This window comes from Amphimedon queenslandica, unplaced genomic scaffold (genome assembly GCF_000090795.2).
Source record: "Amphimedon queenslandica unplaced genomic scaffold, v1.1 AMPQUscaffold_13109, whole genome shotgun sequence".
Classification (NCBI taxonomy): domain Eukaryota; kingdom Metazoa; phylum Porifera; class Demospongiae; order Haplosclerida; family Niphatidae; genus Amphimedon; species Amphimedon queenslandica.
This window is the reverse complement of record NW_003546655.1, coordinates 43,557-55,643: the sequence shown is the minus strand read 5'-3', so window position 1 is coordinate 55,643 and position 12,087 is coordinate 43,557. Positions and strand designations below refer to the sequence as shown.

The following is a 12,087-nucleotide window of genomic DNA, read 5'->3' as shown; positions in this document are numbered from 1 at the left end:
CCATTTATGGCAAAATAGGGCGGGAACATTACAAGTATTTACAACACAACTACTAGTTGAGTCTAGTTTGTCTACTCAATGAACTCATGGATTTCGCTGAAGCTCAGAAGTTTGTTCAGGAGCAGTTAGAGTCTATGGGTGTCAGGAACATCAGTCGTAAAGAACTGGAGTCCTACACTATAGGTCAGTGGCAAGCACTGAATTGTCTTTCATAATTATATATATGTAATATTTAGATTTTTTAAAACTTCTCAATGACAAAGAAAAAGAGAGACAAGATAATGAAAAAGATACAAGTTTACAGGACCATGAATACTCTTTTATTTCATCACCAACTCCTACTCCAGTCAAACCGTTGACAACTAGCTCAGTAACCACACCCACCAGAGTAACCACGCCCACAGGAAAGTTTGTAGAAGTATCGGTTAACTATGTGGAAGGTCGTCCAGTTACTCGTAAAGTTTTGAGGTACTTGTGTATGTATTATTGTAGAATAATTGACGTATTAATCAATTATGCTTTGTTTTTATAGTATAGTTCAGGGTTTCCCATTAAATTTTGCATAGTGCTCATGTAGATTCTTGTCAGTGGGTTTTAATAGTGCTATAAATTTTATTTCTAATGCATCCATGTATGTACTGTATGGAAAGTTTTAGCTAATTTTGTTCAGCATTGGATTTTTAAAAATTTGAAGTCACTCAGAAAATTAGGCCAAAGTCTCTGTACTATGTACAGGGACTTTGACCAAATTTTGCCAAAAATAAATAGGTGACAATTCTTTATTTTTATAATTTTATTTGATACATATACATGTTCTTATGTTTTGTAGCAAGTTTGAGCTGATTCCGATCAAGTTTGAATTTTTTATGAATTTTTAAAGCTACTCAAAAATTTGGCCAAAGTCCCTGTACTATAGTACAGGGATTTTGGCTGAATTTTGCCAAAAATGACTATGAGAGAGTTCTTTATTTTTATAATTTTATTTGACACATATACATGTTCTTATGTTTTGTAGCAAGTTTGAGCTGATTCCGATCAAGTTTGAATTTTTTATGAATTTTAAAAGTTAACTCAAAAATTTGGCCAAAGTCCCTGTACTATAGTACAGGGATTTTGGCTGAATTTCGCCGAAAATGACTATGAGAGAGTTCTTTATTTTTATAATTTTATTTGACGCATATACATGTTCTTATGTTTTGTAGCAAGTTTGAGCTGATTCCGATCAAGTTTGAATTTTTTTATGAATTATTAAAGTTACTCAAAAATTTGGCTAAAGTCCCTGTACTATAGTACAGGGATTTTGGCTGAATTTTGCCAAAAATGGCTAGGAGAGAATTCTTTATTTTTATAATTTTATTTGATACATATACATGTTCTTATGTTGTGTAGCAAGTTTGAGCTGATTTTGATCAAAATTGGATTTTTGAAATAAATTTAAAGTTGCTCCATATGCCATTATAAGGCTTGTCAGCTCATGAATCATGCTTTTTTGCTTACTTAACATGCTTTGTGGGAAACCCTGTGCAATGACTTAATTTAATATTGTGTCTCACCCTCCTCTGTACCTCTCTCCTTATAAGGAGACCTGCATCATCAGGTGCATTAGATTCAACAGTCAATAGCTCTTTAAGAGAAGAAGGTCCTGCCCTTTCCATCCCTCCTCAACGTCAACTCAAGTCATGTGAGTCTCATTCACACACACACACACACACACACACACACTCACACACACACACACACTCACACACACACACACACACATACCAGTTATCATGTTTATTTTCTAGTTATTCGGCCAGCATTTACTCATCCACATACTAGAGGGATAAGAAAGAATGATCCTGTTCAAAGGTATATGCATTTAAACAGCATGCATGTTTTAAAATATGTTTTTGTATGCTGGGATAAACTTTTTCAAAAATTAAAATGGCAGTTTTGTTAGTGATTTTGCAACCATGTGTAAATCTGATTATAAGAGGAAACAAAATATAATCAGATTTTTAATTAACATTTCTTCATTGAACTAAGTGCTACAAAATTAATTCCCCCAATATATTGTTCTCTTGACTAGTGTACATTATTATTGCTCTTGTTCTTGTTCCTTTTCTATATAAGGTATCATGAGTTTCGTCAAATGTGGGAAAGTCAAAAACCTCCTGGAGAAAAGAAAAGGAACTCACTGAGATGGCACATTAAAGTGAGAAGCACTTAACTCATCTCTACATATCTCTTATGTTCTCTGTTACATTACAATAGGAGCAAATGCTTTCTCAAGATGTTCAACCACTCTATGCTCCAGTTCATCACAGTATTCATCGACCTAGCAGCTATGTTGTTCCTACTGATAAGAAGAGACAAGCACTACGCTGGGAGATACGGCATCAGTTAGCTAACTAAAGCAACACTGTCACTTACTGTCTGTATATGTGATTAATCAGATGACTATCATCATGTATGGGGCTATATTGTTGCACTAACATTTTGAATGTATGATTTTAGTTGTATGCATCAAAGCTTGACAATCTGATCTTTACATATAATGGTAAACATTAATGCACAATATTGCATATACTGTGTCATTGGAGTTGTTAAATGTTTAAAAGTCAATGCTAAACCACCACAATCACAATGTATTTTATGCAAAATGTGTATCTAGTATTCAGTGATTCAGAAAAATAACTAGGATAAAATTTTTCTTCTAGATAAATGAAGCTAAAATTGTACTGACTATTATAAATGAAAACTATAGTTTTAAAGTTAGCTAGAGTTAACTGTCAAGGTCATTTGAAACTGGGAGCATTCTTGGTGACCCATGCCTTCATGGAAGTTGGCTCTTCTCCGGTCAAAGATTTAAGGACTCCAGCATCTCCTATGGAGAAGAATGAAGTACCTTCTTCTGTCAGTTTTATAACCTCAAGTATTCCATCAACTTGCCATTCAGGCCAGCCCTTGCCTACCATTCCTTGTTTTGCTGCCTCAGGCGGAACTTGAATAAACTTGACTTCTTTTCCCAATGCTTCAGTAAAGGCAGCTGCTAACTCTGCATTAGTGTAACGGTCGCTCTGTATGGTGTATCTCTTTCCATTGTGTTTGGAGTAATCGGCTAGGATTGCTGCACCAGCTTTAGCAGCATCTTCAACAGCAATGTAAATTGCTGGTTTATCGGGAGATTGGGGAGCAAAAAAAGCTGATTGACTCACAATGGTGTCTTTGCTTCCCCAGATGTTTTCCACAAACAAGGGTAGACGTAGGAAAGAGTAGGGAATTCCAAGCTTTGAGACCTTGTCTTCAATTTCAATCATCTGTTTGCCAAATATGGTGTCAGGGAGATTGACATTTGGAGCACTGACAACCAGAATGAACTTCACCCCAGCTTCCTTAGCCGCTTCTGCTGTCCTAATAGTCAATGGGGCTCTGTCTTCAGCCCCTGGAGTGACAATATAAAGAACATCTACACCTTTGAGAGGCTCTTTGAGCTGATCCTTGTCACCCATTACTGCTTTAACAACGGTGACATTAGGCCTTGCTGGGATTTTGTCTGGACTGCGTGCACCAGCTCTTATCTCTACTTTATCAGCATACTTTTCAGCCAGGACACTAACTGTAGCAGCTCCAATATTACCAGAGGCACCAGTGACTAGTACAACGGGTTTGCCAGCCATTATAGTGTACTAAGTAGTGTACTAAGAATAGCCCTGCCTTCAGCCTTAAATGCATTGATTCACTCTTGCTTGGTTTTATAGCAATTCTTAGACCATTTTATCTAGCTTATACACGTAGCATCAAGAGTAGATCTACATAATGTTGACTCTGTATACATGTGGCAGCCAGACTTTTGTTGACTCTGTATACACACAGCAGCCAGACTATAGCTACTGTAGGCAGCCAGACTATAGCTACTGTAGGTGGGAAGGGTCTAAACTCTGTGCATACATAGATGAGAAATAAATCACACATTCATTTGGCAGACTTTTATAGCTTTGATGATCTAATGAATTTTGAAATTAAAAATTAATAATTATTATCAATTTAAAACTGAATATCAGCCAAGTGTGTAAATAAGGGCACCATAGGCTCTAATAGTGTTGTGCACTAGCTAGTCTATAGAAATTTGATTTTACTAGTAAGTCTCGTAATGCTTCATCCTCGTTGCTGCATGTGTAACACATAAGGCCTCGTTGTGTGTATGCTTGTTCAGCTGCTTTGCCAAGACCACCACTGAGCTGCATGACAGGGCTTAAATCAGAGAGAGCTTTATAAACTTGATTTAATAACTTATGCACCTACAAGATAATGGGATAATAATTATCTAATATACTAGGCCTGACATAGTGTATTGATGCTGAAACACAATAAGTTTTGTCAGCCTGAGGTTTGGTCAAATGGGGGAGAGCATACCTCCTGAAGGAAAGAAAAGGAACTCACTAAGATGGCACATTAAAGTGAACAAGAAACACATAACTCCTCTCTTATCTAATTCTCTCTGTTACACTAGGACTGAATGCTTTCTCAAGATGTACCGCCACTCTATGCTCCAGTTCATCACAGTATTCATCGACCTAGTAGCTATGTTGTTCCCACTGATAAGAAGAGACAAGCACCTATGCTGGGAGATACGGCATCAGTTAGCTAACTAAAGCACACTGTTACTGTCTATTATGATGATCAGATTATAGCCATGGGCTATTAACATTGATATTTTGATTGTTTGATCATAGTTGTAGCCTGTAGGAGTATTCTATACATCAAAGCATGACAATTACATATTAAAACATTAATGTACAATATTGCATATACAGTGTTTATGCATAATATAGCCTAAAGTTTTTACAAGAAATTAGAACTTTCAAGTTTCAATACTTAAAACCCAACAGAATTTTATTGAGAGAAATACCTGAAATTTTAAACTGTTGCATGTGTTGGGTGTTGTGGTAGTCACTGTCATACATACAGTCAATGGAGTTTGATTGTAACAACCACGGCACATGAAGACAAGTGTATATACTATGTACACCTAGTAAATCAGTGATTGTATATTCACTGTTAGATTTCTGGTGTGTGCTGTGTACAGTGCTCTATATTGTATATCTTAAATAAAATTTTGGTTGTAAATGAAATAATCTAAAGCAACAAGCTAATAAAACTCATAACTTTCTAGCTAATAAAAATTGTCTAGTCTAGTTATTTATTTGAAGCCAGGAGCATTCTTGGTGACCCATGCCTTCATTGAGGTTGGCTCTTCTCCTGTCAGAGATTTAAGGGCCTGGCCATCATCTCCTGCTGTGAGGACTGGAGCACCTTCTTCAATCACTTTCAGTAGCTCAAAAAATCCATCAACTTGCCATTCAGGCCAGCCCTTGCCCACCATTGCTTGTTTTGCTGCCTCAGGTGGAACTTGAATAAACTTGACTTCTTTTCCCAATGCTTCAGTAAAGGCAGCTGCAAACTCTGCATTAGTGTAACGGTCGCTCTGTATGGTATATCCCTTTCCATTGTGTTTGGAGTAATCGGTTAGGATTGCTGCACCAGCCTTAGCAGCATCTTCAACAGCAATGTAAATTGCTGGTTTATCGGGAGATTGGGGAGCATAAAAAGCTGATTGACTCACAATCGTGTCTTTGCTTCCCCAGATGTTGTCGATGAATATAGGTAGACGTAGGAAAGAGTAGGGAATTCCAAGCTTTGAGACCTTGTCTTCAATTTCACTTAACTGTTTGCCAAATACAGTATCAGGGAGAATCACAGTTGGGGCACTGACAACCAGAATGAACTTCACCCCAGCTTCCTTAGCGGCTTCTGCTGTCCTAATGGTCAATGGGGCTCTGTCTTCAGCCCCTGGAGTGACAATATAAAGAACATCTACACCTTTGAGAGGTTCTTTGAGCTGATCCTTGTCACCCATTACTGCTTTAACAACGGTGACATTAGGCCTTGCTGGGATTTTGTCTGGATTGCGTGCACCAGCTCTTATCTCTACTTTATCAGCATACTTTTCAGCCAGGACACTAACTGTAGCAGCTCCAATATTACCAGAGGCACCAGCGACTAGTACAACGGGTTTGCCAGCCATTATAAGTGAAGAAGTCTACGTGAGTCTAGTCAGTCTACGTCTTCTTGATCTTTTTGTCAGTTTTTGATATTTTGCCCTGCCCTTCAGCCCAAATTAATAACTGATCTAATTAATAATGTTTATACACGTAGCATAGATAGAATCGTGCCATAGAATAGATACTATATATGCTAGTACTGTAGATCTCGAGGTAGATCTAGATATTGTACACGTATGGTCACAGTCAGCTATGCATTTAAAAGTTGTTGAAACAATCAGTTAAGGAATGTTGTTTAGGCCTACAATCCTCGCCTACAATTTACTTTTTGACTATCTTCAAATTTATGTAAACAGCTGTTCCTTGCTTGCTTGCACATGCAGCATCGGCAATATATGCTCTTCTTAGTGGCACAAAGAAAGCTTCTGTCTTTAATGTTTTGAACAGGGATAGTGATTAGTTGAGGTATAAAGGAGTTCACTAATGGAAGAGAGGATTATGATGAAGTTGAACATAAAATTGTTAATTTATGAGAGCAAGAGAGCATGTATAAGAATGCAAAATTTGAATTGCAAAAGTGCTGTTCTAGCTCATATATATGCCAAGAAAAAATAACGGAGCCCATGATAAACAATAACTACACATAGCCAAGTGACTGTAGTTGTAGAGAGGAGTGTGTTGATGGATATGCATCATTAGTGTTAGCTTGATTGAAGTTCAGGCAAGTTTGTTAAATTTAATAACTCTAGCTAGCGCTGTAGATCTAACTACTGTCATTAATGTTAGATCCAAGTTATCCAACATACTGCATGTATGAGTCTAGTTACAATTTTTGTGGTTTACATAGATTACACTAGCCATCTAACCAGCCAGTCTAATGTAAGGATATGTGTAAGGCATACAGGTTTGGGAGGGCCATATGGTAAGCTTATATGATATGCGGGAGATATAAAGTACATGTATTATTGTATATGTATGGTATTATTTTAGATCATGATGCATTAGTAGAAGATGAAATATGTTACAGGTTTATGTACTTGGCCCATTTAAATTTACTAATAGCATTTGATTAGAATAAGGATTCATCTTCACTACGCAAACTGATTACCAAGAGCTGCACCTCTCTAGAGAAGAGAGAATAAAATTTAAATAATATGTAGTATCATTAATTACAACTAGAAGGACGGTATACAACACTTCAATTTGGCAGACCTTTATTTTGATGATTGATGATTGTGAGTGAAATTGCCAATATTAAAAAGCTGTCATTTCTAATGTAGGCCAACTCTCAGAGTATGATAGCAATGAAGTGTTACTCAGTATTGAAGGATCATCATTACTGATCCCTACTTGAAAGTCTTATAATGCATCTTCCTCATTGCTGTGTAACACATGGACTCATTATGTGTATACTTTTGTTCAGCTGCTCACCACTGAGCTGTATGGCAGTGTTTATTCAGAGAGAGCTTTATCAACTTGGTTTAATAACCTATACACCTATAAGACAAGAGTAATTAATGAGATGATTATCTAATACTATAGGCCTGTTGATGCTGAAAGACATTAGTTTTGTCAAATGTGGGATAGTCAGAAACTTCCCCGAGAAAAGAAAAGGAGTTAACTGACCGGCATGGCACATTAAAGTGAGCAAAAACACTTAACTCATCTCTACTCTTGTTTATCCAATTCTCTCTGTTACAATTAATATTACATAAGGAGCAAATGCTTTGTCAAAATGTACCACCACTATATGCCCCAATATCAAAGCACTCTAGATCTAATGAAGTCTTGTGCAGTATAGAAGGATTATTTGATAAAGTCTTGCAATGCTCATCCTCATTGCTATGTAATACACGAATAAGGCCTCATTGTGTGTACGCTTGCATGTGCTCCACTGAGCTGTATGGCAGTGTTTAAATCAGAGAGAGCTTTATCAATTTGATTTAATAACCTGTACACTAAAAAATAATGGGATAATAATTATTATCTAATTACTAGGCCTGACATAGTGTATGAAATACAATGAATTTTGTCAAATGTCGGAGAGTCAGAAACCTCCTAAAGAAAAGAAAGGACTGAATGGCACATTAAATGACCTCTCATATCTAATTCTCTGTTACAATAGGAGCAAATGCTTTGTCAAGATGTATTGCCACTCTATGCCCCAGTTCATCACAATATTCATCGACCTAGCAGCTATGTTGTCATTTCCCACAGATAAGGAGAGCAAGCACTTATGGCATCAAGAATGTTTGTTTTAGTTCTAGGACTTGAGTACTCAATGCATCAAAGCATGACAATAATCTGTATAATAAACATTAGTTTACGACAGGCATATAGATCTACAGTGTAGACTATTTCATGCATATATATAGCCTGAGAAAGTAGAGCTTTCAAATCTCAGTACTATTGGATGATTGAGGTATTAGCCAAAACAGAATGCTATACTTTTATACTACACTACACTACACTACTATAGTGGGGGCGTTATTAAATTATGTTTACATGTTAACACATGAAGACATACACATGTACGTATGCATGTATATGTAGTACTACTGGTATGGGATAACATTTTGGTTGTAAATGAAACTATATTAATAATCATAATCATAATTATTATTATCATAATTATTTATGTTATAATAATAATTATAATAATCTAAAGCTAATAAAAATCTATATAGTTTTGTAGTTAGTAATAGTTGTCTAGTCAAGTTCTTTATTTGAAGCCGGGAGCATTCTTGGTGACCCATGCCTTCATTGAGGTTGGCTCTTCTCCGGTCAGAGATTTAAGGGCCTGGCCATCATCTCCTGCAGTGAGGACTGGAGCACCTTCTTCTATCAGTTTCAGTAGCTCAAGTATTCCATCAACTTGCCATTCAGGCCAGCCCTTCCCCACCATTGCTTGCTTTGCTGCCTCAGGCGGAACTTGAACAAATTTGACTTCTTTTCCCAATGCTTCAGTGAAGGCAGCTGCTAGCTCTGCATTAGCGTAACGGTCGCTCTGTATGGTGTATCCCTTTCCATTGTGTTTAGAGTAATTGGCTAGGATTGCTGCACCAGCTTTAGCAGCATCTTCAACAGCGATGTAAATTGCTGGTTTATCGGGAGATTGGGGAGCATAAAAAGCTGATTGACTGACAATGGTGTCTTTGCTTCCCCAGATGTTTTCCACAAACATGGGTAGACGCAGGAAAGAGTAGGGAATTCCAAGTTTCGAGACCTTGTCTTCAATTTCACTTAACTGTTTGCCAAATATGGTGTCAGGGAGAATCACAGTTGGGACACTGACAACCAGAATGAACTTCACCCCAGCTTCCTTAGCGGCTTCTGCTGTCCTAATGGTCAATGAGGCTCTGTCTTCAGCCCCTGGAGTGACGATATAAAGAACGTCGACACCTTTGAGAGGCTCTTTGAGCTGATCCTTGTCACCCAATACTGCTTTAACAACGGTGACATTAGGCCTTGCTGGGATTTTGTCTGGATTGCGTGCACCAGCTCTTATCTCTACTTTATCAGCATACTTTTCAGCCAGGACACTAACTGTAGCAGCTCCAATATTACCAGAGGCACCAGTGACAAGTACAAGGGGTTTGCCAGCCATTACTTAAGTACTTGAAGACTAAGAAATGAATAATAGAATAACCCTTTCCTGCACAACACCACAGCCCTTGTTCAAATCGTTTTAAATAGCAATTGCCAATTTGCTAGTATACACGTGGCATTTTTACATGGCCTCCTCCTGGTATTTACTGTATACACTCAGCACACAACTGCTTACCGGTATATAGGAATGTTGTGGGAGTGTGGGTAGAGTTGTGCATACTAGATAATCAATAACTTACGCTTTATTTACTAAGACATGCACCCATTATTTGTGATTTACACAGCAGAATATTATTTAAAAATACTCACTACTTTGTAGTCTCTATGTGGCTGTGCCAGCACCACTATCATGGTAGGCTGCTTGCAGTGTACTGCAACAATCCTGAACATTTGTGCAGGCTGATGATTATCAATACTTCTGTATTATTTTAGGAGTCTATAATGAAGGAGTACTCCTTCCTTTCCCTCCACTATAATTACCCCCCCCCCCCCATTAATGAAAAATGACAGTTTCTGTGGCAAATCATAGATATTTCTCTAATATCTATGGGCAAATCTTGCAGGAAAAGGGATAGTGACTGGTTGAGGAGTGCTTGAGGAGAGGATGATGCGAAAGTTGAACATAAAACTGTTAGTTTATGAGAGCATGTAAGCCGTTATACAATAACACTTGCATGACCAAATCTTGTTCTACCTCATATGCCAAGAATAACAGAATATCCAATAAGAACATGTATACCGTATAGGGGAAATTTTGGAGGGGATTAGATTTGGCGTTTTGATAGCCATTCGCCAAAATAAAAATCCACCATTTGGAGCCATTATACGCATGCTCAATGGCACATGGCCACAAATTTGCCAAATTAAAATTCGCCAATCACCAAAATTTAGCAATTCGCCAAATTTTAGCCCCTCCAAAATTTCCCACTATATGGTATGTGACCAAGAGTACTGTACATCTAGAGAGGGGTGTGTCCAACTAGCAGTGTTAGCTTGAGCAGATTTTTTAGATTTAAAAAACCTCAAAACGCTAGCTCTATGATTTAACTATTGTAATTACTGTTAGAGCCAACATACTGTAGTGTATGAGCCTAGTTAAAGCTTGCACTGGCTACCTAACCATATTATGTGTAGTCATACAGGTGTAGCTAGGGGGGCCATATGGTACATGATATGGGAGCTATAAAGTGCATGAATTATCATACTTATGTTATTATTATTTTTGATATAAACATTACATAATACGGTACATTATATAGTAAAAGATGAAATATGTTACATGTTTATGTACTTGGTCCATTTAATTTATTGATAGCTTCTGTCAGCATTTGATTACACAATTTAGAATAAGGATTCATCTTTACTACTTGACTTTTAGCAAACTGACTACCAAGAGCTGCACCCCTCTAGAGTAGAGAGAATAAAATTCAAATAATATAGTATCATATTGGACTTGCAGTTGCATAGAAGAATGTATATCATAATATAACACTTTAATTTGGCAGACTTATATAAGCTGTCATTTCTAATGTAGGCCAAATCTCAGAGTGTGATAATAATAAAGTGTTACTCAGTATAATTATTACTGATCCCTACTTGAAAGTCTTGCAATGCTTCATCCTCGTTGCTGTGTAACACATGAATAAGGCCTCGTTGTGTGTACGCTTGTTCAGCTGCTTTGCCCAGGCCACCACTGAGCTGTATGGCAGTGTTTAAATCAGAGAGAGCTTTATCAGCTTGATTTAATAGCCTATACACCTAAAAGACAAGAGTAAATAATGAGATAAGTTATCTAATTGGCGGTATTGATGCTTGAATACAATGTGTAAATCAACTATGAATAAATTATTGTGAAAATTATGATAATAATAGTCAACATTATTATGTTGTAATTTTTTGAAGTGATCAAATTAATATTTTTTGTTAGAATATCAGTTTTCGTTGGACAAATTTTGCAAGGGATGTGTTATCATGGCCAAGATTTGTGTGTGCTACATTTTGTAGATTCTTTGGACGACTCAAAAATTATGACGCAGTCGGTAATAATGTATGTATTAGATATCTCACTTGTGCTCTGTTATTGTAAGCTGAGGGATAGTTAGGATGGAGGGCAATGAGTTGGTCAAATACTTCAAGTGCTTCTGTGAGCTTATCTCCTTCAGCTAGCTTCACTCCAGCAGTTTCTAGTGCTTTGACCTCCTGAAGGTTTGGAATTTCATCATCTTTTTTGACTTCAGGGTCTTCCACTGGCTGTGGAGGTAACTGGAGGCCTAAATAGAAGATTTAAAATTTTTTAACAAAGAAATGGACCTGCAATTGGATGCTCAGGATTAAAAATAGCCTCTAGGACTTTACTGTCATCAAGAGATGGTACACCATTCATAATAATTTTATTTTTTGTTGTTTATGCCCCGCCTATTTTGGGCGTTCT

The 12,087-nt window shown here is 37.1% G+C and overlaps 3 protein-coding genes across 4 annotated transcripts; 1 reads left to right on the top strand and 2 right to left on the bottom strand.

The window, feature by feature from the left end:
* Window positions 1-4: 4 nt before the first annotated feature.
* On the top strand, window positions 5-8,527 carry LOC105314092 (uncharacterized). Of its 2 annotated transcripts, none has more exons than XM_020001139.1 (6): window positions 5-183; window positions 237-468; window positions 1,581-1,681; window positions 1,788-1,851; window positions 2,116-2,197; window positions 8,173-8,527. In XM_020001139.1, the coding sequence occupies exons 1-6, from the start codon at window positions 87-89 to the stop codon at window positions 8,266-8,268; spliced, it is 672 nt and encodes a 223-aa protein (XP_019856698.1). In that variant the 5' UTR covers window positions 5-86; the 3' UTR covers window positions 8,269-8,527. The 2 variants fall into 2 exon arrangements, with proteins under 2 accessions (XP_019856698.1, XP_019856697.1); XM_020001138.1 differs by lacking the exon at window positions 8,173-8,527 and adding an exon at window positions 2,257-2,623.
* A 242-nt stretch (window positions 8,528-8,769) lies between these two features.
* On the bottom strand, window positions 8,770-9,654 carry LOC105314089 (NAD(P)H azoreductase-like). Its single transcript, XM_011408032.1, has one exon. The coding sequence runs from the start codon at window positions 9,652-9,654 to the stop codon at window positions 8,770-8,772; it is 885 nt and encodes a 294-aa protein (XP_011406334.1).
* Window positions 9,655-10,861: 1,207 nt separating this feature from the next.
* Window positions 10,862-12,068, bottom strand: LOC100633649 (tetratricopeptide repeat protein 36-like). Its single transcript, XM_003389253.3, has 4 exons — window positions 11,967-12,068; window positions 11,724-11,926; window positions 11,253-11,414; window positions 10,862-11,062 (listed from the first exon to the last, which is right to left on the bottom strand). Exons 1-4 carry the CDS (start codon window positions 12,037-12,039, stop codon window positions 10,940-10,942), a joined length of 561 nt encoding a protein of 186 aa, XP_003389301.1. The 5' UTR covers window positions 12,040-12,068; the 3' UTR covers window positions 10,862-10,939.
* Between the last annotated feature and the right edge of the window lie 19 nt (window positions 12,069-12,087).

Coding starts and splice junctions, on each gene's coding strand:
- LOC105314092 (XM_020001138.1), top strand. CDS start 87: ATGGATTTCGCTGAAGCTCAGAAGTTTGTTCAGGAGCAGTTAGAGTCT. Junction 184..236: donor ACTGGAGTCCTACACTATAG/GTCAGTGGCAAG, acceptor TGTAATATTTAG/ATTTTTTAAAACTTCTCAAT. Junction 469..1,580: donor GTTACTCGTAAAGTTTTGAG/GTACTTGTGTAT, acceptor TCTCCTTATAAG/GAGACCTGCATCATCAGGTG.
- LOC105314089 (XM_011408032.1), bottom strand. CDS start 9,654: ATGGCTGGCAAACCCCTTGTACTTGTCACTGGTGCCTCTGGTAATATT.
- LOC100633649 (XM_003389253.3), bottom strand. CDS start 12,039: ATGAATGGTGTACCATCTCTTGATGACAGTAAAGTCCTAGAGGCTATT. Junction 11,927..11,966: donor TCCTGAGCATCCAATTGCAG/GTCCATTTCTTT, acceptor TCTTCTATTTAG/GCCTCCAGTTACCTCCACAG. Junction 11,063..11,252: donor AAGCATTGCAAGACTTTCAA/GTAGGGATCAGT, acceptor TCTCTACTCTAG/AGGGGTGCAGCTCTTGGTAG.